Genomic DNA, 23788 nt, shown 5'->3' with positions numbered 1-23788 from the left:
TTATTTGATTATTTAACCTTTATTTAACTAGGCAAGTCAGTTAAGAACAAATTCTTATATACAATGACAGCCTAGGAACAGTGGGTTAACTGCCTTGCTCAGGGGCAGAACGACAGATTTGTACCTTGTCAGCTCGGGGATTCGATCTAGCAAACTTTCGGTTACTGGGCCAACGCTCTAACCACTAACCTGCAGCCCCAATATGCTAAAATAAACAATACTTTTCTGACACGTGTATGCAAAATATTGAAAAGAGAAACACATTTAAGCATTATTGGGATTTTGGAAATACCAAGGGGTGCTCCGAAATACAATACATTGGCCAGTTTTATTTTTTGGTCTATTTCTTCTCTGTCAGAGCAACATTTTTGTATGAGTGTATGTATGTCTTCTTTGTTTTTTCTCTGAGCAATACATTAACAAGGGTACATGTACACCTCAGAGCCAATGAGTGTGTTTGATTAAGTTTAGGCTGATGATGATATTTCCTCTCTCACAGGAGGACACACGCTGAGCTGGGGCCCCCAATGTGGCATTCACTTATGCTGCAAGTGACCCACCGTACAAGACTTAACTTGGATCTTTAATGAGATATCGTATAATCATATGATTTACATTGCAATTTCATGACAAGACATTACCTACCTGAGAAGACTTTAACTTACCTGGCAACCGGTCTCATACATTGGAAGACAAGCCATAGGAAAAGCAGCTAAGTCTCTGTTGTCTTCATTTATCCTGTTCATCCAGGATCTGCAACACAAGCATCTCTCAAGCTACTACTGACCCATTCCTTGATCAGCCACATGGACCAGCACCAGCCAGCTCCTTCTCTGTCTAAGCTGGAGGTGGACGTGGACCTGGGCTTTGCGCTCTTTTTTCTTGCCCTCCTCTGCTTCTTCCTGCTGCTGACGGTGGTGCGCTGCGCTCAGACAGTGGTGGACCCTTATGGTGCCATCTCAACCTCCACCTATCAAGAGGAACAGATCACCAATTAAGACGAGAGTACCACACCAAAAAAGAGGCACTTACAAGTCATGTGCTGGAGAGAGTTGACATTCTGCTACTCACCATGCTGAAGATATACAGCAGGCATCACTAAGCTTTCAGAAAAGATAGCCTAAATGGGGGATGTCATTTGACTTAGCAACAACCTTTGGTTTATTTGGGAGATGCAGCAGAAATAGCTAATACTGTAGGCTAAGCCTACGCAGGCCAGTGTATAATCCAAGATTATCACTGGGGATAATTTCCACAATGGCAGCTGAGTTGCATTGTTCCTTTCTATTCTTTTGTAAATAAAGTTTTTGCATGACTTGTACTGTATCTATTTCTCTCGTCTGCACATTCCTTGATAAGTGATGAATGTTTAATGCATTGACTGTATAGGGTTTTGTCACGCCCTGGCCTTATTATTCTTTGTTTTCTTTATTATTTTAGTTAGGTCAGGGTGTGACATGGGTAATGTTTATGTTTTGTTGGTTTTGGGTGTTTATTTGGTAAAGGGGTTATGGGGTGTAGTAGATGGTTTTGTGTTGAGTGTATATGTCTAGCGTTGTCTATGTTGGTTAGTTATCTAGGAGAGTCTATGGTTACCTGAATGGGTTCCCAATTAGAGACAGCTGATTTCGGTTGTCTCTGATTGGGAGCCTTATTTAGGGTAGCCATAGGCTCTCATTGGTGGTGGGTAATTGTCTATGTAAGAACGTTAGTAGCCTGTATGTTTGTGCACAACGTTTGTAGCTTCACGGTCGTTTTGTTATTTTGTTGTTTTGTTAAAGTGTTTTTGTGTCGTGTTCATCTTCGTGTTAAAATAAAAGAAGATGGCATATTTTCCAACTGCTGCATTTTGGTCCGTTAATCCGCCACACGATCGTGACAGAATTACCCACCATAGGACCAAGCGGCATGACCAGCGGCAACAGGAGCAATACAAGGATTTATGGACATGGGAGGAAATTTTAGACCGGGAGGTACCAGGAGAATATAACCGCCCCAAAGCTGAGCTGGAGGCAGCGAAAGCAGAGAGGCGGCGATATGAGGAGCTAGCTCGGAGGCAGGAAAAGGAACCTACAAAGGATCTGGGTTACACTACGTGGGAGGAGATCGACAGGTGGGCGATCAACCCAGGGAGAGTGCCGGAGCCCGCCTGGGATTCTCTGGCGCAGTGCGAGGAGGGATACCGGCGAATGGAGGCAGCACGACGAAGCGGTAGGAAGCCTGTGGGAAAACCCAAAAAATTTATTTGGGGGGGGCTTAAAGGGAGAGTGGCGAAGTCAGGTAGGAAACCTGCGCCTACTCCCTGTAATTACCGTGGAGAGCGAGAGTACGGGCAGACACCGTGTTACGCAGTAGAGCGCACGGTGTCTCCTGTACGTGTGCATAGCCCGGTGCGGGTTATTCCACCTCCCCGCACTGGCAGGGCTAGATTGAGTATTGAGCCGGATGTCATGAAGCCGGCCCTACATATCTGGCCACCAGTGCGTCTCCTCGGGCCGGTTTACATGGCACCAGCCTTACGCATGGTGTCCCCGGTTCGCCTACATAGCCCGGTGCGGGTTATTCCACCTCCCCGCACTGGTCGGGCAACGGGGAGCATTCAACCAGGTAAGGTTGGTCAGGCTCAATGCTCAAGGGAGCCAATACGCCTGCACGGTCCGGTATTTCCGGCGCCACCTCCCCGCCCCAGTTCAGTGCCACCAGTGCCTACACCACGTAACAGGTTTCCAGTGTGTCTCCAGAGCCCTGTTCCTCCTCCACGCACTCGTCCTATGGTGCGTGTCTCCAGCCCGGTATCACCAATTCCGGCACCACGCACTAAGCCTTTTGTGCGTCTCCAGAGTCCTGTGCATCCTGTTGCTGCTCCCCGCATTAGCCCTGAGATGCGTGTCCCCAGTCCGGTACCACCAGTTCCGGCCCCACGCACTAGGCCTAATGTGCGTCCCCAGGGTCCAGTATGCCCTGTTCCTGCTCCCCGCACTAGCCCTGAGATGCGTGTCCCCAGCCCGGTGCCACCAGTCCCGGCACCACGCACCAGGCCTACAGTGCGCCTCAGTCGGCAGGAGTCTGCCGTCTGCACAGCGATGACTGAACTGCTCGTCTCCCCAGCGCCATCTGAGCCATCCGTCTCCCCAGCGCCATCTGAGCCATCCGTCTCCCCAGCGCCATCTGAGCCATCCGTCTGCAATGAGCCTGCAAAGCCGCCCGTCTGCCATGAGCCTGCAAAGCCGCCCGTCTGCCATGAGCCCACTGAGCCGTCCGCCAGACAGGAGCCGCTAGAGCCGCCAGCCAGACAGGAGCCGCTAGAGCCGCCAGCCAGACAGGAGCCGCTAGAGCCGTCCGTCAGACAGGATCTGCCAGAGCCGCCAACCAGACAGGATTTGCCAGAGCCGCCAACCAGACAGGATCTGCCAGATCAGTCAGCCAGCCATGAGCAGCCAGATCAGTCAGCCAGCCATGAGCAGCCAGATCCGTCAGCCAGCCATGAGCAGCCAGATCCGTCAGCCAGCCATGAGCAGCCAGATCCGTCAGCTAGCCATGAGCAGCCAGATCCGTCAGCTAGCCATGAGCAGCCAGATCCGTCAGCTAGCCATGAGCAGCCAGATCCGTCAGCCAGCCATGGGCCATCCCTCAGTCCGGAGCTGCAGTCCCTCAGTCCGGAGCTGCAGTCCCTCAGTCCGGAGCTGCCATTCCTCAGTCCGGAGCTGCCCCTTACCCTGGTGCTGCCCCTTACCCTGGTGCTGCCCCTTACCCTGGTGCTGCCCCTTACCCTGGTACTGCCCCTGACCCTGGTACTGTCCCTGACCCTGGTACTGCCCCTGACCCTGGTACTGCCTCTTACCCTGGTACTGCCCCTTAGTCCGGAACTGCCCCTGAATGCAATGGGGTTAAGGTGGAGGGGGGTCGTTTGGAGGAAGCCTAGGAGGTGGTTAGGTACTGTGGTGACGTGGGGACTACGACCAGAGCCGGAGCCGCCACCGTGGAGGGGAGCCCACCCAGACCCTCCCCTAGACTGTGTATGGTGCGCCCGGAGTTCGCGCCTCAAGGGGGGGGTTATGTCACGCCCTGGCCTTATTATTCTTTGTTTTCTTTATTATTTTAGTTAGGTCAGGGTGTGACATGGGTAATGTTTATGTTTTGTTGGTTTTGGGTGTTTATTTGGTAAAGGGGTTATGGGGTGTAGTAGATGGTTTTGTGTTGAGTGTATATGTCTAGCGTTGTCTATGTTGGTTAGTTATCTAGGAGAGTCTATGGTTACCTGAATGGGTTCCCAATTAGAGACAGCTGATTTCGGTTGTCTCTGATTGGGAGCCTTATTTAGGGTAGCCATAGGCTCTCATTGGTGGTGGGTAATTGTCTATGTAAGAACGTTAGTAGCCTGTATGTTTGTGCACAACGTTTGTAGCTTCACGGTCGTTTTGTTATTTTGTTGTTTTGTTAAAGTGTTTTTGTGTCGTGTTCATCTTCGTGTTAAAATAAAAGAAGATGGCATATTTTCCAACTGCTGCATTTTGGTCCGTTAATCCGCCACACGATCGTGACAGGTTTAATGCCAGACAACCTTATCAGATCAATGTTTACTGTATTTAGAGTGGGTTGATACTCTTATTTTGGTTTACCAAACATTTGGGAATCAGAACATGTGGAATTGTCACAATGTAGGCAGAGACCCCTTTACACTGTCCTATATACATTGAGTGTACAAAACATTTCCATGACATAGACTGACCAGGTGAATTTAGGTGAAAGCTATGATCCCTTATTCATGTCACTTGTTAAATCCACTTCAAATCAGTGTAAATGAAGGGGAGGAGACAGGTTCAAGAAGGATTTCTGAAGCCTTTAGACATGGATTGGGTATACGTGCCATTCAGAGGGCGAACGGGCAAGACAAAAGATTGAAGTGCCTTTGGACAGGGTGTGGTAGTAGGTGCCAGGCGTACCGGTTTGAGTGTGTCGAGAACTGCAACGCTGCTGGGTTTTTCACACAACAGTTTCCCGTGTGTATCAAGAATGGTCCACCACCCAAAGGACATCCAGCCAACTTGACACAACTGTGGGAAGCATCAGAGTCAACTGCCCTGTGGAATGCTTTCTGACACCTTGTAGAGTCAATACCCTGACGAATTGAGGAGGTTCTGCGGGTTAAATGGGGTGCAACTCAATATTAGGAAGGTGTCCCTAATGTTTTGTACACTCAGCGAAGAAACGTATTGAAAGGGTTATGTCAGAGAACTGTCAACATAGCTATCAATTAACCCTGAAACACGTAACAAAAAGTGTGTGCTGACTCAAGAATAAAGCCATTAGCTTTGCAACTTCAATTTACATAGGCAGAACCTCGATTGCGTTCTCCTTGCATCCTCTCTCATCGCCTCCTTCTCAAAACCATTTAGAGAGGGTTATATGGGTGGTTTTTTTTCATCCAATTGGGTTTGAGGAAACTATGAGAGAGGATGCAAGAGTTATTCAATCGATATGTTGCCTTAACGTTACTGCCCACTGCCCTGGTTGGAAGAGTCCCAGCGCTGGGGGTATCAATAGTAAACTAGCCTGCACGCCTTTACGTTGACTAAAGATTATGCATGGGAAAATTGGACAAACCGATAAGTTACCTGCGTTTAAAACGAACCGCAGCATGTTGAAAAAAGAGCCGAAACAGAAGTCAACGACATACCCTCCCCTTTGCCTTGGGTGCTAACGTTAGCTTAGCTAGCTGACTGAGTTAACGTCGTTAGTGGAAGTGGACAGTAAATGCTTTTGGGTGAAGCTTCAGGCGAGAATCTTTTTTTTGTGCAAATAAATTTGGTTAACCGAAGAAACGTAGTATTCAGCCTAGAAAAAACTAACTAGCTAGTTAGACATGTACCTAGCTAACTATACTAGTTTACATAGCTACCTAATACATTTGGATTGGCTAACAACTTGTTTACTAAATACACTGAACAAAAACATAAACGCAACATGTAAACATCGTGGCAAGAACCATCAGGCTCTATGATGAAACGGGCTCTCATGAGGACCGCCACAGGAAAGGAAGAGTTACCTCTGCTGCAGAGGATAAGTTCATTAGAGTTAACTGCACCTTAGATTGTAGCCCAAATAAATGCTTCACAGAGTTCAAGTAACAGACACATCTCAACATCAACTGATCAGAAGAGAAAGCGTGAATCAGGCATTCATGGTCGAATTTCTGCAAAGAAACCACTACTAAAGGACACCAATAAGAAGAGACTTGCTTAGGCAAAGAAACACAAGCAATGGATTTTAGACCGGTGGAAATCTGTCCTTTGGTCTGATGAGTGCAAATGTGAGATTTTTGGTTCCAACCGCCGTGTCTGTGAGACGCAGAGTAGGTGAACGGATGATCTCTGCATGTGTGGTTCCCACCGTGAAGCATGGAGGAGGAGTTGTGGGGGTGCTTTGCTGGTGACAGTGTCTGTGATTTATTTTTAATTTAAGACAAACTTAACCAGCATGCCTACCACAGCATTTATGCAGCGATACGCCACGCCATCTGGTTTGCGCAAACCTCCAGGCTGTGTAAGGGCTATTTGACCAAGAACGAAGAGGGATGGAGTGATCCATCAGATGACCTGACCCCCACAATCACCCGATCTCAACCCAATTGAGATGGTTTGGGATGAGTTTTTATTTTATTTATAAAAATAAAAATAAAATTACCTTTTATTTAACAAGGCAAGTACGCTCGTCGTTAGGTGGAAGAGAGGAGGACCAAGGCGCAGCGTGGTAAATGTTCATGATGATGAATTTCAATGATGATCCAACAAACAGAACACTGACAAAATACAAAACAATAAACGGCGTGAACAAACGAACGAAAACAGTACCGTGTGGCGAACAAACACAGACACGGCAACAATCACCCACAAACAAACAGTGAAAACAGGCAACCTTAATATGGTTCCCAATCAGAGACAATGACAAACACCTGCCTCTGATTGAGAACCATATTAGGCCAAACAATAAACCCAACATAGAAACACTTAACATAGAATGCCCACCCAGCTCACGTCCTGACCAACTAAACAAAGACTGAACAAAGGAAATAAGGTCAGGAACGTGACAGTACCCCACCATAGTTAATCCCCGCTTCCGTGGCCTCCTCTTAATGGCGACCTTCCATATTAACCCCACTGGACTAAGGGGCAGCACCGGACTGAGGGGCAGCACCGGACTGAGGGGCAGCTCGGGACTGAGGGGCAGCTCCGGACTGAGGAGCAGCTCCGGACTGACTGACGGTTCTGGCAGGTCATGGCTGACTGACGGCTCTGGCAGGTCATGGCTGACTGACGGCTCTGGCAGGTCATGGCTGACTGACGGCTCTGGCAGGTCATGGCTGACTGACGCCTCTGGCAGGTCATGGCTGACTGGCGGCTCTGGCAGGTCATGGCTGGCTGGCGGCTCTGGCAGGTCATGGCTGGCTGGCGGCTCTGGCAGGTCATGGCTGGCTGGCGGCTCTGGCAGATCATGGCTGGCTGGCGGCTCTGGCAGGTCATGGCTGACTGACGGCTCTGGCAGGTCATGGCTGACTGGCGGCTCTGGCAGCTCCTGGCTGGCTGGCGGCTCTGGCAGGTCATGGCTGACTGACAGCTCTGGCAGGTCATGGCTGGCTGGCGGCTCTGGCAGGTCATGGCTGACTGACGGCTCTGGCAGGTCATGGCTGACTGACGGTCTCTGGCAGGTCATGGCTGGCGGGCGGCTCTGGCAGCTGCTGTCTGGCAGGCGGCTCTGGCAGCTCCTGTCTGGCGGGCGGCTCTGGCGGCTCCCTACTGACGGACGTTTCTAGCGGCTCCCGACTGACGGACGGCTCTAGCGGCTCCTGACTGACGGATTGCTCTGAAGGCTCAGGACAGACGGGCGGCTTTGAAGGCTCAGGACAGACGGGCGGCTTTGAAGGCTCAGGACAGACGGGCAGCTCAGATGGCGCTGGGCAGACGGGCAGCTCAGACGGCGCTGGGCAGACGGGCAGTTCAGACGGCGCTGGGCAGACAGGCACACCTGTAGGGAGGAGACGGAGAGACAGCCTGGTGCGTGGGGCTGCCACAGGACCCACCATGCTGGGGAGACCTACAGGAGGCTTGGTGTTAGGAGGAGGCACCTGAAGGACCGGGCTGTGGGGGAGCACTGGAGCTCTGGTGCGCAGCCTTGGCACCACTCCCCCAGGCTGGAATACTACTCTAGCCCGGACCGTCCAGAGTGCAGGCACAGTTTGAACCGGGCTGTGGGTGAGCACTGGAGATCTAGTGCCTACTACATGCACCTCTCCCTTAGACTCCACTCCCACATTTGCCCGGCACGAGCGGAGCGCAGGCATAGGATGCACTGCACCCTCCCAGCGCCCCGGAGACTCAGCACGCAGAGCCGGCGCAGGATACCCTGGACCGAAACGGCGTACAGGAGACCAGACACGCTGAGCAGGCACACTACGCCCTGGCTGGATGCCCACACTCACATGACACTTTCGGGGGGCTGCACTATAGCGCACCGGGCTTTGGGGAAGTAACAGGCGACACCGTGCGCTTAACCGCATAACACGGTGCCTGACCAGTAACGCGCTGCTTATAATAAGCACGAGGAGTGAGCTCAGGTCTGCTACCTGGCTTAGCCACACTCCCGCCCCCCCTCCCCAAAAATAAAATTCTGGGGCTGCCTCTCGTACCTGTTGCGCTGCCGTGCTGCCTCCTCATATCGCCGCCGCTCAGCTTTCGCTCCCTCCAGCTCAGCTTTGGGGCGACGATATTCCCTAGCCTGTGCCCAGGGTCCCTCTCTGTTTAAAATCTCCTCCCATGTCCAGGAGTCCTGAGATTTTGGCCGCTGCTGCTGCTGCTAACCCGTTACCACGCTGCTTGGTCCTTTTGTGGTGGGTGATTCTGTCACCCACCACCTCGTCGTTAGGTGGAAGAGAGGAGGACCAAGCCGCAGCGTGGTAAATGTTCATGATGATGAATTTTAATGATGATCCAACAAACAGAACACTGACAAAATACAAAACAATAAACGACGTGAACAAACGAACGAAAACAGTACCGTGTGGCGAACAAACACAGACACGGCAACAATCACCCACAAACAAACAGTGAAAACAGGCAACCTTAATATGGTTCCCAATCAGAGACAATGACAAACACCTGCCTCTGATTGAGAACCATATTAGGCCAAACAATAAACCCAACATAGAAACACTTAACATAGAATGCCCACCCAGCTCACGTCCCGACCAACTAAACAAAGACTGAACAAAGGAAATAAGGTCAGGAACGTGCCTTATGATTAACGAGTCGTGGTGTGATCATAACAACATACAGGAACTCAAGTCCTTTTGTTCACCTGACCTAGAATTCCTTACAATCAAATGCCGACCGCATTATCTACCAAGAGAATTCTCTTCAATCATAATCACAGTCGTGTATATCCCCCCAAGCAGACACTTTGACGGCCCTGAAAGAACTTAATTTGACTCTATGTAAACTGGAAACCACATATCCTGAGGCTGCATTTATTGTAGCTGGCAGGGACACACAATAGTTATCTTGTCTGTTCGCAGCGCGCCTCTCCAGGGTGCTGTTGGAGAAACGCATCGCTACAGTGCTCCACCAACATTCTGTGAAAAAACATATTGTGTATTTGTTTATAGCATGTGATATATAGCATGTGATAGAGTATTTGACCTTTTTCTGTAGCCTACAGGCTGAAGATCAAATGTACAACAATGTAATGACAAGGAAACCTTTTACATCATGCATGTTTCTCCGATCAAATAGCCGAACCTAAATGACACCAAAGCGAATAAAACATGTGCTGACATGTTAACAAACGTATCCTTAAAAACAGGACAGGTGAAAGTAAAATGGACAATAACGTTACTCACAACTGCTGTCCAGGAGTTTCATCCCATGTGCTAAATTGTCATGATCAGTGGGTTCAAGTTTGTAGCCATAAAAAAATGTATGAGCTGGTCATAGCGAAAAATTAAATACTTTTTGCATTTCCCGCTGTGTAAACACATTGCAAATAGGCTCAGGATAACTCCTGGCAAAGTTGGGTAGCTGATATTCAGAGCTAAAATAGCCAAATGGATTCATCACAGGATTCAGGACTAATAAAGCCAATACAACGGCCTGTTTTTGTCAAACGGTGGGCCCAGGGTCATTGCCAGGATTTTGCGGCTGTTTGGCAAGGCTGTTCAACCTGTTATGGCACATGGTAGATCTTAGATCTACAATGGGCCAGGTCGCAGTTGTAAATGAGAACTTGTTCGCAACTAGCCTACCTGGTTAAATAAAGGTAAAATAAAGAAAGATCTTAGATAGTTCTTTAAGTTTCAGCTTACTGAAGGCACGTTCACCTTCAGCAACTGTTAAACGACTGATTATACTATCCAGAGCCATATAAAACACTGTGTTGCGAAATCCATTGTCTGACTTCTGTCCCTTTGGTATGTCATCTTCGGTCTCATCAGGGAAACTGTTTTCTTTTTTGTCCTGGCAGCTCCTCTGTTCACTGTGAAACTATTTACATCCATTTCATTTGACACCGTGGAGGCGTCTGCCAGAAGAGCGTTCCATTGATTACGCAGAGCCTGAATTTCTTCCTGTAGTGCCCTGATGTGAGCTGCTTCAGTATCCAGATAAATATTTCCTGACTGAAGAATTAGGCTTTTAATTGTCAATACACTGCAAAACTGTTACCCAGAAAGTGAGCAGGAAGATTGCCTTGAAAGACACGAACTAGCTTTTCAAACCTTTTGCCTCTGATTTGGCTTCGTTTGTCAGGAAGCAGGAAGCAGGAAGCATGTCTAGGGCCTTAATGATAGACCGCTAAATGAGTTGCAGCTGGACCGCAGCGCTCTCCATCACGTGTCTGAAAGGGGGTTAAGACAGCAGCCAGTCTTTTCCTTGAATGGCCCATCGCTCTGGGCTGACACTGAACAGATTGTAAAGACGTTTCACACAGCCAAAAAAGGTTGATACTTCTGGGCACGACTGAGCTGCATGAACACCCACAAGATTAGGAGTATGGTAAACACAAGGTATGTGGTCAGTGGATTATTTAGTATGTGTGCTTGCACTCAATCATTTTAGAAATGTCACTGCCTGTCTTTCTAGCAAAGTCTTTAAATTCAAGAAAACGTTCAATTATTTCCCATTCATCTGTTCCCTGAACTTTATCTCTGTGTACATATCTCACCAATAATACATTTAGCTCAGTACGGGAAATGTCTGGAGTTGCGTCACATATAAGCGAGTAATAGATTGCATCTTCTCTTTCATAAAGTATTGTTTTCAAAACCCTTTGACCACATATTCCTATAAACTCGTTTTGGCTCTCAGTACTGAGGTTATGAGTCAGTCGTGCTCCTTTCTTTTTGTCCCTGACTTTCTGTAAGTGCTCGCGTAATAGCTGGTCATAATTTGACAACAGTTCACGTAAACCTAGGTAATGTCCATTATGCACATCATCAAGATTGAGTGATTTCCCCCAGAATGGCAGATTCCTAGATGCTTAGTACAGTGTCCCATCCAAAATCCTTTCAAGAAGTGCTCTGTTTTTATACATTTCTGACTGGATTTGTTTCTGCAGCTGACTGTCTATACCTGTAGCTGTTACGGTACGCTGCAGATTTTTCCATTTCCAGTAACAGTTCTTGTGAGACACAGCATCCTCATGCTCTGGTAGTTTGTCATACAGTCTCCGCCATTTCACTGATGATATCTTATAGCAATCCTTACTATTCAGAGAACTGGGTGATGGTTTACTTTGCTCGTGAGAAAAAATAACACATGGAATGCAATATAATTCCTTTACACTCTTACTATAAATAAGCTAGTCTCTGCATCTTCTCTCTTCCGTTTGCTGACTTACTGTACTGTAAATAGTTGGGGAATGGCTTGCCTTCTGAGTCTAGGGGCAGGATTTTATATAGTTCTGTCTTCTCACCATACCTGTTGGCTAGTCTGCGAACAATAGCTTCTCTTTCATGGTCTTGTACTTTCTCTGGCCACAGTGCTGGATCATCTAAAACCTCATCTTCCTCACTTCAAATCTGTCCATACTCTTCATTTCCCTTATTACTTGCTTGTTCAATCTCTTCTGTCAGTCCTTCACTGGCACTGCTGCTACTCTTTAACTCTTCCTCCTCCCTGCTCTCCTGTGCATCAGTCTGTCTGACAGCTTTCTGCTGAGATTCTGCCAACCTGGGGCTCTCTAGGCACTAGGAAGTGAGTAAACATAGGGAATGTTAGGTTTAATGTTCGCTCCTACAAAGGTTACAATACAAAAAATGTACTACTGAAAGAAAAAAAGTTTTAATAATAGTATACATATCAAATTGAATACGTATTTAATTGCGTCTAAGTCATCATGTGCCTAACTTTACAATAAAAAAAATTGTTTAGTTATGCTGCTGCTGCTACAAAACAACTTCCTCACCTCCGAGGTCCGTTATACGTTATATATGGTTATACGTTTTAATTTATTTTTATTTTTAAAATAATTTTTGTCTAACATTTTTTTAAATGCTAAATAAGTTTCTAAAGATTTAGGGGCCCCTACCAGGCTAGGATAGGGGCCCCCGACACTGTAGGATATACCTCAGTAAGGATGGACCGACGCTGACGCCCTTTGGGTGTCTTTTTTTGATGTTCACCGACAATGAATTTTGTCCGGTCTGGAACAGCCTTGATTTGGACCATACATAGACGTCTCTAAATTACGTCTTTTCAACTTTCATTCAGAACCGAAAATGATTTCAAAGTCTGGAAAAATAAGTATTTTAGTTGTCTTTTTAACGTACATTTTTTTGGTCTTGCCTAGGCCTGCAGAACGGCAAGGACCGGCCCTATGTTTGTGTGTGTGATAGCTATTGTGGGTGTGGTTGGATGATTATATATGGAAACATAATGCTAAATATGATTCATCAATGCCTTAGTAAAGCTCTGTTGCGCTTCCCCTTGTGTTTCAGGTTCCTGATATTTTTTTGATGACGGCACACCTTCCTATGTAGGCTTGCCGGATCTTCACATTGTTTGCAGACCACGTAAGAACAGCCTCGGACAATTATTTTCTATCTTTAACATTTACTCAATACTTCTTGGCTCAATTCTGTTTGATCCTCCTACCAAATGAAAGATGTCTAATTCAGATCCACCTGTGTGACAATACATGTATATATTCCAATGTAATACTCTTTTGAGCTATACATTTTTCAATTCATTGGCTTGTATGGAGCAACAAAAATCATACTGTGGCTGTTGTCATACAACAAGTTTAATCTGCAAATGTAGGTGTTGGTGAGATGCAGGGAAACACACATACATACCCACACAAACTAAGCCTACTGTCTCGCTCTATCGTCTTAAGTGCCGGAGGTGTGGGAGGACATACAGGATGAGGCCAACAGGGAGTTCATCAAGGTGTACCCCCAACCCGCCCATGGTCCAGTACAGACCAGGCCAGCCCATCAACGTGGAGTAGAGCAGATCGACTGCAGCTTGTTGTGTGTCGTCTACAAGGTGAGAATCTACAACTGCTTACGATGTAACCATTTATTGAAGTGATAGTGATTGACTTGCAGTATATTGTGCTTGGTGCGCTGGTTATGCTTACCTAACTAAAGTCTAGTTCTTCACTGACGCACATAATACCAATCCTTTTTTCCTGTTGTGTTGGTTGTATTTCCTGATGGTTGTATCGAGGCTCTTTGCGCCTGGAGCATATGGCCAACATGAAGAAACGTGTTGAGGAGTCAAAGGATAAACCGACAGTGACACGGCCCAACGCTGGTAAATGTCTGTCTCTGTGTTACTGTGTCCTGTAGATAAATATGAACACATCTACCGCCTTGTCTGTCTGACTGAATGAGCATCGAAGTCAGACGTCTGTTTCCTTACATGGTGTGCACAGTACTTTGAATCATTCCTGTATTTGGATTCATATAGTGGACAACGTGTTTATTTCGCGAGCGCACTCTCTCGTTGTCCACCACCCAGTGGAACCAGTTTAGACTGCTAATACTATCCACAAGACCAGCACGGCCGCTGCCAGCAAACCTCACGTCACCGCCTCAGCACCCTTAGGGTGAGTAGAATGTATGTCTCTGTGTTTATACTGTGTTGCTGTACTATTTTCAAAAGTCTTGCACAAATTTCATGAATATGTATTTCCTGCATGCATTTATAATTTGATTTTATTTGGGCTGGCAGGTAGCCTAGCGATTAGAGCATTGGGCCAGTAACCGAAAGGTTGCTAGTTCGAATCTAGGGATTCTAGGGAGTTTTTCCTATCCACCGTGCTTCTACACCTGCATTGCTTGCTGTTTTGGGGTTTTAGGCTGGGTTTCTGTACAGCACTTTGTGACATCAGCTGATGTAAGAAGGGCTTTATGAATACATTTTCATTGAAAGCACTTAACCATAATTGCTCCAGGGTCACCGTCCATAAAGGCTGATCCCGCTCACGAGGGGGGAGTGGGATATGCAGAAAACAAATTTCCGTTTCACACCACACGCTTGTATAGGTTACACACTTGTACATGTGTGAAACAGGACAAATATAAGCACCCCCTATTTGACCTTTACTCCTTTGGATCCTTGTTTCAGAATGGCAATATTTCCTAGTTTGTTCATTCTCCCTCAAACCCATGTCATCTTCTCACTGATCACGTCAGGAGGCCCTATGGCCAGAACCGTTCAACCGGTGAGTCATCTGTTATCACAGCTAAAGGTTCGGTCACCTTCACCCTCCACCGTTGCTGCCCCCGCCTGCCTGGAATGCATCCGGTCAAAGGTCGAGGCCGAGCACCGTGGACTCAACCCGCTGCTCATCCCCCTGCTCTGCGAGTTCCGCCGCTTGAAGGGCCGCCGCCGGGTCAATAACAAGGTGGGGGCGGGGTGAAGTTTCCCCTAGATGTTGATCTTAGGTCAGTTTAGCATTTTCCTCTCTGACGGTTAAGGTTAGCATGGGAGGGGGGGGGGAGAGGGGGGGCTGATCCAAGATCTGTGCCTAGGGGGAAACTTCTCCCCAGGTCAATTAGGTGAGCACCTATATGACTGGTCTGTCTGGAGCGTCATACTTCGTGATACAGAACTCTGCCATTACCTATAGTGATGACTCTGCTCTTGGGGTTGCTGCATCGTGCCGGACACTGCTATTTTTAACTGGAGAGTTGGGAGCAGAGCAAATGACACATTTCCAATGTAACAGATGAAAAATGATGTATTATTCTGTTGTCATCCTATTGTCATACTCCTTGTAGTTATTAAAAACTCTGGTGTGGTTATGCTCTCTTTGTGTTTTCTCACCTTCCTCCGGGCCCTCCGTCTTTCTCAGACGTATTTCCACATCTTCTACCAGTCGCCGTGTGGCCTCAGCCTGAGCAACATGACTGCGGTGCAGGACTATCTTCAACAGACCCGCTGTGACTTCCTCTTCCTGGACATGTTCTGTCTTGACCTGTGTCTGTGACTACAACCCACCAACCCCGGGCCATACAAGATCAACATCCTAGACCTGACGCTTGGCAGGGAGAACCAGCCGATGTCCTGCATCAATGAACTCAGCAACATCCGGCCAATCTCAGTGATCTACAACAAGCAGCGTGTGGCAGCCAGCGCGGTCTCCCTCAACACCAGCTCAGACTTTCTGGTGGGCTGCAACTGCACCGACGGCTGCAGGAACAGGTGTGCACGTGTGTGTGTCACAGGGGTTAAAGTTCTGTTACTGCAATGTATTTCCTTAAATGTATTTAAAGAAGGTACAGTTTAATACATTTAGCAAAGGATCCTCTTTCCCTGAAAGCATAAACGGTCATTACTTTTTTTTACATGGTATGTGGAGGTTGTATTGACGTGTATTTATGGACATGTGTATTGTGTTGCTGTAGGTCGTCATGCTCCTGTCACCAGCTGACCATCCAGGCCCCAACCCTGTCACCGGGCGGCCCCGAGGACGTCAACGTTGGCACAAGAGGCTGGAGAAACGGCTCTCCGCAGGGTGAGGCTGTCAATGTGCCTTCATGAACATCTTTCAATTATCCATCAGTCGCAACATCGCTTTGACTGTTGGTCTTTTGTTATTTTTTTCTGGTCAGTCTTTGGCTTTTACTGGTCATCGTTCTCCTCTAGCTCTCAGCTCTTTCTATGCATTTGTGTCGTCTGTGACATGCTTTGAGAGCAATGTCTGAAAAGCTCTTATAGATATTATTATTATTATTATATCAACCCTCTCCACCTCCCTCTGTCTGCAGTATATATGAGTGTAACGCACTGTGCCGCTGTGACCCACGGGTGTGCTCTAACCGGGTGGTTCAGCATGGCCTTCAGCTGCGGCTACAGCTCTTCATGACCGCGGGGAAGAGCTGGGGAATCCGCTGCCTGGATGACGTTGCCAAGGGCACCTTCATCTGCACTTGAACTGGTGAGACTGAGCTAGGAACCCAATCTAACCTCACCCGACAGACAGACTGCTGTTAAGTATGACTTCTGTTGATTACATACACTACTAGTCTTTATCTTTTGGGCATCCTTTTATTGCTCAATCCCCAAGACCTCTCCTAGTGTTACTCTCTTCCATTCTCTCCTTCTACTGTTGCAATGTCTTTCTTCCGGTTGTACTGCACACAAAGCTCACAACTTTTCCCTCTCCCCTTAGGGATAATCATGAACAAGAAGAATTTGGGGACAGAGGACAACATGTACGTGGTCAACCTGAACCACATAAGAGGGAGCTGAGAGCAAGGAGGTTTATGAGAGTGAGACACGCTGCTCCGACAATGAGTCCGGTACAGACACGCAGAGATCATGGACTCACCGGCAACTATAGGATGGATTTGATGTTATCTGTGTATTATCTTTATTCGAATGCAAAAAAAGATGGACACACAGGGAGTGCGAAGAGAAGCAACAGAACTGACCATCTCTAATGTTGCGGCCTCTGTTCCCCATCAGGTTCAGAAGAAGAGCCCATAGAAGACGTCAACAGTGAGCATGATGACTGTGATGGAGGTGATGACGAGGGCAAGGATGAGGAAGAGGGAAAACACGAGAAAGAGCAGCGACGTATGATGAAGAAGAACTCGGATGACGAAGATGAAGAACAACCCGATGATGACGAAAATTATGAGGACAAGGACTACGATGTCAGTGAAGATGATGGCGACTCTGACTTCAGGCACAATGTCTCCTCTATGGAGAGGAGCTACGTCACACGCAGGCATGCCAAAATACTACAGGAGGGTAAGAGGAAACTATATACAGAAAAGTATACTGAGTGAAAAACAAACATTGAGGGAAATGAAAAGGTTACTGCGGTTTAGTAGAGTATTCATTCTTTTTTGGTTTGATAAATGTTGGTTTCTCAAAATACTGGAAGGTAGGTAAAGGTAAAGGAAGGTAAAGTGGAAAAAAAGCACAGACACAAATATAGACGGATACGAGTTCATGAACTCTCCACTTTTATTTCTGGATTTTTAAAAGAAGTTATAGGACTTTGGTTCCCAGACTCATCAAATGACTCACAAAATGACTCTCTCATAGACCCAGCGAAGAAATCGGGCTCTGACGCCAAGTCTTCTGACCAGCAGGACGGTACAGCAGAGGGAAATGACAAGCAGGCCTCAAACGCCACAAGGCGTTTACTCTGACGGTGAGGACGGCATCATCGATGCAAAGCTGGAGGGGAATGTGGGTCGCTACCTCAATGTGAGTCATGAGGAGGAATAATCAGAGGGTATCGTGTCGGATAGTATGCCGACTGTATGATTTGACCTATATCCATACTTCTCAGAGATCCGTCAACTCAGCATCTTACCCAGGCTACAATAAAGGGCAGGAGTAAACAACGAATGTCATCCTCCTACTCGTCACGAATGGGGATAGAAATTGTCATAAAGCTCACATCCGCTGTGTCTCTCAGCATAGCTGCCACCCAAACCTGTTTGCGCAGAATGTTTTTGTGGACACACATGACCTTCGATTCCCCTGGGTGGCTTTCTTCACCAGCAAGTTAGTGACCTTCTGTTATGACTCATGGGATATTATTTATTGCTTGTGCTAATGGTTGGTCTTTTGAGAGGCGAAGCCAGGATTAATACGGGTTCTGCTCATGTCTTTGGCTCTATAGCAAATGCCCAGGGGGACTAAAGCATGTGCATTCTAATATGCACTTCTGTATATTGATCATAATATTGTCTCGGTGTTTTTCAGGCGCATCAGAGCTGGTACAGAACTGGCGTGGGATTATAAATGTGAGCTCGGTGTGAAAAGGTCGTCAAGAATTCGAAATTGTCGCTGTGATCCAGAGTGTAGGGAAAAGTTATGAATGTCCTTACGTCTAATTCTAGCTTCAACCCCTGAAGTACATTTATGAAAATACTGTAGTAGGTGGTCTAGTTTTTGTATTTTAAACCATGCGGTGTCTGAGGTTTTTGTTCATATTACGATTCTTAAATTTTGCTCGATTAAGTTCATTCGGAAGTATTGTCTCCTAGTTAAATAAAAAATGTTGAAATGTCCTTTTCAGCATTCCAAATTTGTTCTGCAAAGTTATTCGGCCCCAAATAATATTTCGTTAAACTATATTCTCACATTTTCCTTAAATGTTTCCAAAGAAAATGTTTTGTAAATGTATTAAACCATCAAGCAGTTGTGCAGAAGGGTCTGGCCAAAGACAGTTGTGAGAGAGAAATTACATATTTACCTGATTTTGTTTGATATTAATAGTTAATGATTTATATACTTAATAAATAGTAAGACATTTCTGTTCTGTTAATTCTGTGTTTCTGTAAAGGGATGGTTTCCACTCTAGCTTCCTCCAGTTAGTCTGGGCGTATTGTCAAGAAATGGATTTTGCGAGAGATCGCTTGAGCTGACAGTGACTTGGTGATAAAAACCTACAGCTGGCATTCCATAGACAAGATGTGGTTTGTGTGACCCAAGATGGAAATAGGCTGGAAGTGTTTAGAACCATCCCTCATTGTCTCATCTTCATCCTTGCATCTGGGAAACTAAGCCGGATTGGGAGTAAAACAACATCCTGTGCAGATAACCAGGAGATGAACCCAAGGTGGCTTGTGGTGCCCCCCACCCGATCAGCATGGGAGGGATGGAACCAGCCATGACTAAGCAATTTTAGTGTCAGCTATATAAGAACTCTGCATTGTCTGTAAAGGTTAAGCTCTCGGCAACACACCTTAGAGTATGCGGTCGACTGCTTCATTATTGCAATAATTAATAGATATTAAATAAAGATGATTGTTTGAAGAAATGACAATGTGTCTCTGTATACATTAATTTCCACGACACAGTACAGTAAGTCTTTGGTCTGGCTGCGGCTGGAAGAGTGGGGTTGTTTCAGTAGCTATGTTTCCATTAACTTGTCCAGTTATTTTGTCGTCGACATTTAGAAAGTTTGCATAGAAAGTAGATGTGACAACTGCCTGGTAGGTTGTGTTTTTCCTACACGGTAGAGGTAAAAAGTACTGCAGTCCTGATGGATCATGAATTAATAGGGCTGACTGTTAAAATGTGCAATGATGAGAAGTTCCCATTGATGGTTATTAGAAATTGAATAATTGTTATTGCATGATTTAAAATGTTTTAAGAATATAATTTTTGTTAATTGGAATTTAGATATCTCTAATGCAGAGTATGGGAAATATTGGGAGCTGACTTTTTTTTATCTGCTCAGCCTGTATTACTTATGGGGAGCAGCTTCCTTTAAGAAGATGTGAGGTAACTGAGCTCTCTGATATCACGGAGATTGAGCATCTTGATCTCAATGAGAAGGCTAAATTGAATGATATACAGCAGTGGTTCCCAAACTTTATAGTCCTGTACCTCTTCAAACATTCAACCTCCAGCTACGTACCCCATGTAGCACCAGGATCAGCACACTCTCAAATGTTGTTTTTTGACATTATTGTAAGCCTGCCTCACACACTATACAATACATTTATTAAACATAAGTGTGAGCTTTTGTCACAACCTGGCTCATGGCAAGTGACAAAGAGCTCTTATTTATAGGACCAGGGCACAGATGATTATAATCAATCATTTTTCTCTTTATTTAATCATCTTACATATAAAACTTTATTTGCTCATCAAAAATGGTGAATAACTCACCACAGGTTAATGAGAAGGGTGTGCTTGCAAGGATGCACATAACTCTGCAATGTTGGGTTGTATTGGAGAGAGTCTGTCTTAAATCATTTTCCACACACAGGCTGCCTGTATTTAGTTGTCATGCTAGTGAGGGCTGAGAATCCACTCTCACATAGGTACGTGGTTGCAAAGGGCATCAGTGTCTTAACAGCGCGATTTGCCAAGGCAAGAAATTCTGGGCACAGCCCTATCCAGAAATCTGGCAGTGGCTTCTGATTAAGTGGACTGGAGGGAGGGCATGAAAGGGATAACGAATCCAGTTGTTTGTGTCGTCTGTTTTGGGAAAGAACCTGCGTAATTGTGCACCCAGCTCACTCAGGTGCTTCGCTATATAACATTTGACTTTGTCCGTAAGCTTGAGTTCATTTGCACACAAAAAAATCAAACAATGATGGAAAGACCTGTGTGTTGTACTTGTTAATGCAGACAGAAAAACTTCTTAATCATAGCCAAATTTTTGTCCTGCACATCGAATATAATTGCGGAGAGTCCCTGCAGTCCTAGATTCAGATCATTCAGGCGAGAAAAAACATCACCCAGATAGGTCAGTCGTGTGAGAAACTCGTCATCATGCAAGCGGTCAGACAAGTGAGAATTATGGCCAGTAAAGAGAACTTTAAGCTCATCTCTCAATTCCCAAAAATGTGTCAATACTTACCCTTTGACTGTATGATATCTTATAGCAATCCTTACTAGCGCACTTCTGTATGTTGTAAAAGTGTTACATGGTCGCTGCCCATACCATTGCATAATGCAGAAAATACACGAGAGTTCAGGGGCCTGAACCCGATCGAACATCTCTAGAGAGACCTGAAAATAGCTGTGCAGCAACGCTCCGCATCCAACCTGACAGAACTTGAGAAGATCTACAGAGAAGAATGGGAGAAACTCCCCAAATACAGGTGTGCCAAGCTTGTAGCGTCAAACCCCAGAAGATTCTAGGCTGTAATCGCTGCCAAAGGTGCTCCAAACAAAGTACTGAGTAAGGGGTCTGAATAAAATGTTTTTTTATTTGTAATAAATGTGCAAGAATGTTAGAACTTGTTTTTGCTTTATCATTATGGGGTGTGTAGATGGGAAAAAAATATTTAATACATTTTAGAATAATGCTGTAACGTAACAAAATTTGGAATAAGTGAAGGGGTCTGATTACTTTCCGAATGCACTGTATAATAATTTGAGGCTGATGTTAGATTTGGTTGAGTATTGGATGACTACCCTGTTATCTTATTTGGTGATTTTCAGAAAGCTTTCGATACTGTAAATCACAATTTAATATTTTATTGTACTCAGGATTTTAAGCTAAATGTCTGTATTTGATTTTAGATGGTTTCATTTTATTTTTGGTAGTGAAACGAGGCTACTCAGGCGAGACAAAAACCTCACCCAATTGTATAGCCCCGTTGGAAAATATAAATGTACTGTTTGAAAATGTGAAAAAAAATGTGAAAAAAATTATTCGTTTTTTAAAATGTGAATCACATTTGTATTTGGATTACCCCCGACGACATTGAGACTCCAGTTGGGGAATACCTAATTTACAGAACCAACTAGATAATTTGAGGAAAAGGTTAGAGGAGCCTTCATAAGGTCCAGAAAACAATGACTTGAAAAAGGCGAAAAGAACAGTAAATACATTTTTTATTTGGAAAAGAGAAGAGAGAAACTCGACACACACATCGGAAATGTAAGATTAGGATAGAGAGTTATCAGACTTTACCACTACGTTTTATGATAATCTTTATTCCTTAGATAAGTTTGAGTGACTCTAAGGAACTCCTTGATTCTATAGAGAACGTTAACTCGGTTAGTGAAAAATTCAATCGGACTTGTTGTCAAGATTTGTCTATTATGAATATCCAATATGGGATTGCTCAATTAAAATATAACATGTCTCCAGCATGTGATGGATTAACCTCCTGATTTTTACGAAAACTTCTCTGAAGAAATAGCACAATTTTTACTTGTAACCTTTGATGCTCTAGAAAAGGGAGAATTACCTGCCTCTGAAGCATGGGGTTATTACTCTCATACCTAAGTCATACCTGCCTCTGAAGCAAGGGGTTATTACTCTCATACCTAAATAACACTAGGATTTCTTAATTATTGTTAATTGGCATCCAAGCGCACTACAAAAGTATAGCCTCAATCTTTGTGAAAAGGTTAAAGTCAGGCTTGAATGATCTGATTGATGAATGTCATTCAGGGTTTATGAAAGAGTGTCATATATACAGTGCATTCAGAAATTATTCAGACCCCTTCACTTTACATTACAGCCTTATTCTAAAATGGATTTTAAAAAATCCACATTAATCTACACACAATAACCCATAAGGACAAAGCGAAAACAGGTAAAACATTTTTTGCAAATGTATTAAAAATGAAAAACAGTATTCAGACCCTTTGCTATGAGACTCGAAATTGAGCTCAAGTGCATCCTGTTTCCATTGATCATCCTTGAGATGTTTCTACAACTTGGAATACACCTGTGGTAAATTCAATTGATTGGACATGATTTGGAAAGGCAAACACCTGTCTATATAAAGGTCCCACAGTTGATGGTGCATACCAGACAGAAGCCACTCCTCAGAAAAAGGCACATGACAGCCCACTTGGAGTTTGCCTAAAGGCACCTGAAAGACTCTCAGAACATGAGAAACAAGATGCTTTGGTCTGAACTTTTTGGTCTGAATGCCAAGTATCACGTCTGGATGAAACCTGGCACCATCCCTACGTAAAGCATGGTGGTAGCAGCATCATGCTGTGGGGATGTTTTTCAGCAGCAGGGACTGGGAGACTAGTCAGGATCATGGGAAAGATGAACGGAGCAAAGTACAGAGAGATCCTTGACGTAAACCTGCTCCGGATCGCTCACAACCTCAGACTGGCGTGAAGGTTCACCTTCCAACAGGACAACGGCCCTAAGCACACAGTCAAGACAACGCAGGAGTTGCTTCGGGACAAGTCTCTGAATGTCCTTGAATGGCCCAGCCCGAGCCCGGACTTGAACCCGATCGAACATCTCTAGAGAGACCTGAAAATAGCTGTGCAGCAACGCTCCGCATCCAACCTGACAGAACTTGAGAGGATCTACAGAGAAGAATGGGAGAAACTCCCCAAATACAGGTGTGCCAAGCTTGTAGCGTCAAACCCCAGAAGATTCTAGGCTGTAATCGCTGCCAAAGGTGCTCCAAACAAAGTACTGAGTAAGGGGTCTGAATAAAATGTTTTTTTATTTGTAATAAATGTGCAAGAATGTTAGAACTTGTTTTTGCTTTATCATTATGGGGTGTGTAGATGGGAAAAAAATATTTAATACATTTTAGAATAATGCTGTAACGTAACAAAATTTGGAATAAGTGAAGGGGTCTGATTACTTTCCGAATGCACTGTATAATAATTTGAGGCTGATGTTAGATTTGGTTGAGTATTGGATGACTACCCTGTTATCTTATTTGGTGATTTTCAGAAAGCTTTCGATACTGTAAATCACAATTTAATATTTTATTGTACTCAGGATTTTAAGCTAAATGTCTGTATTTGATTTTATATAATATGGATATGTTTTTATTTAATTTTCCTCTTTGTAATGTCTATGTAATCCGCCT

At 45.3% G+C, this 23788-nt stretch overlaps 1 protein-coding gene across 1 annotated transcript; it reads left to right on the top strand.

The window, feature by feature from the left end:
• Nucleotides 1–806: 806 nt before the first annotated feature.
• On the top strand, nt 807–19246 carry setdb1a (SET domain bifurcated histone lysine methyltransferase 1a). Its single transcript, XM_055893161.1, is given in 10 exon segments — nt 807–951; nt 13384–13535; nt 14740–14901; nt 15352–15701; nt 15905–15978; nt 15981–16014; nt 16268–16437; nt 16672–16739; nt 16741–16801; nt 16968–19246. Coding segments are annotated over 10 exon segments (1542 nt in total). The 3' UTR covers nt 17294–19246.
• The last annotated feature ends 4542 nt before the right edge of the window (nt 19247–23788 follow it).

This window comes from Salvelinus fontinalis, chromosome 32 (genome assembly GCF_029448725.1).
Source record: "Salvelinus fontinalis isolate EN_2023a chromosome 32, ASM2944872v1, whole genome shotgun sequence".
Lineage (NCBI taxonomy): Eukaryota > Metazoa > Chordata > Actinopteri > Salmoniformes > Salmonidae > Salvelinus > Salvelinus fontinalis.
The sequence above is the reverse complement of the archived record's forward strand: the minus strand, read 5'-3'. Positions and strand labels throughout refer to the sequence as shown.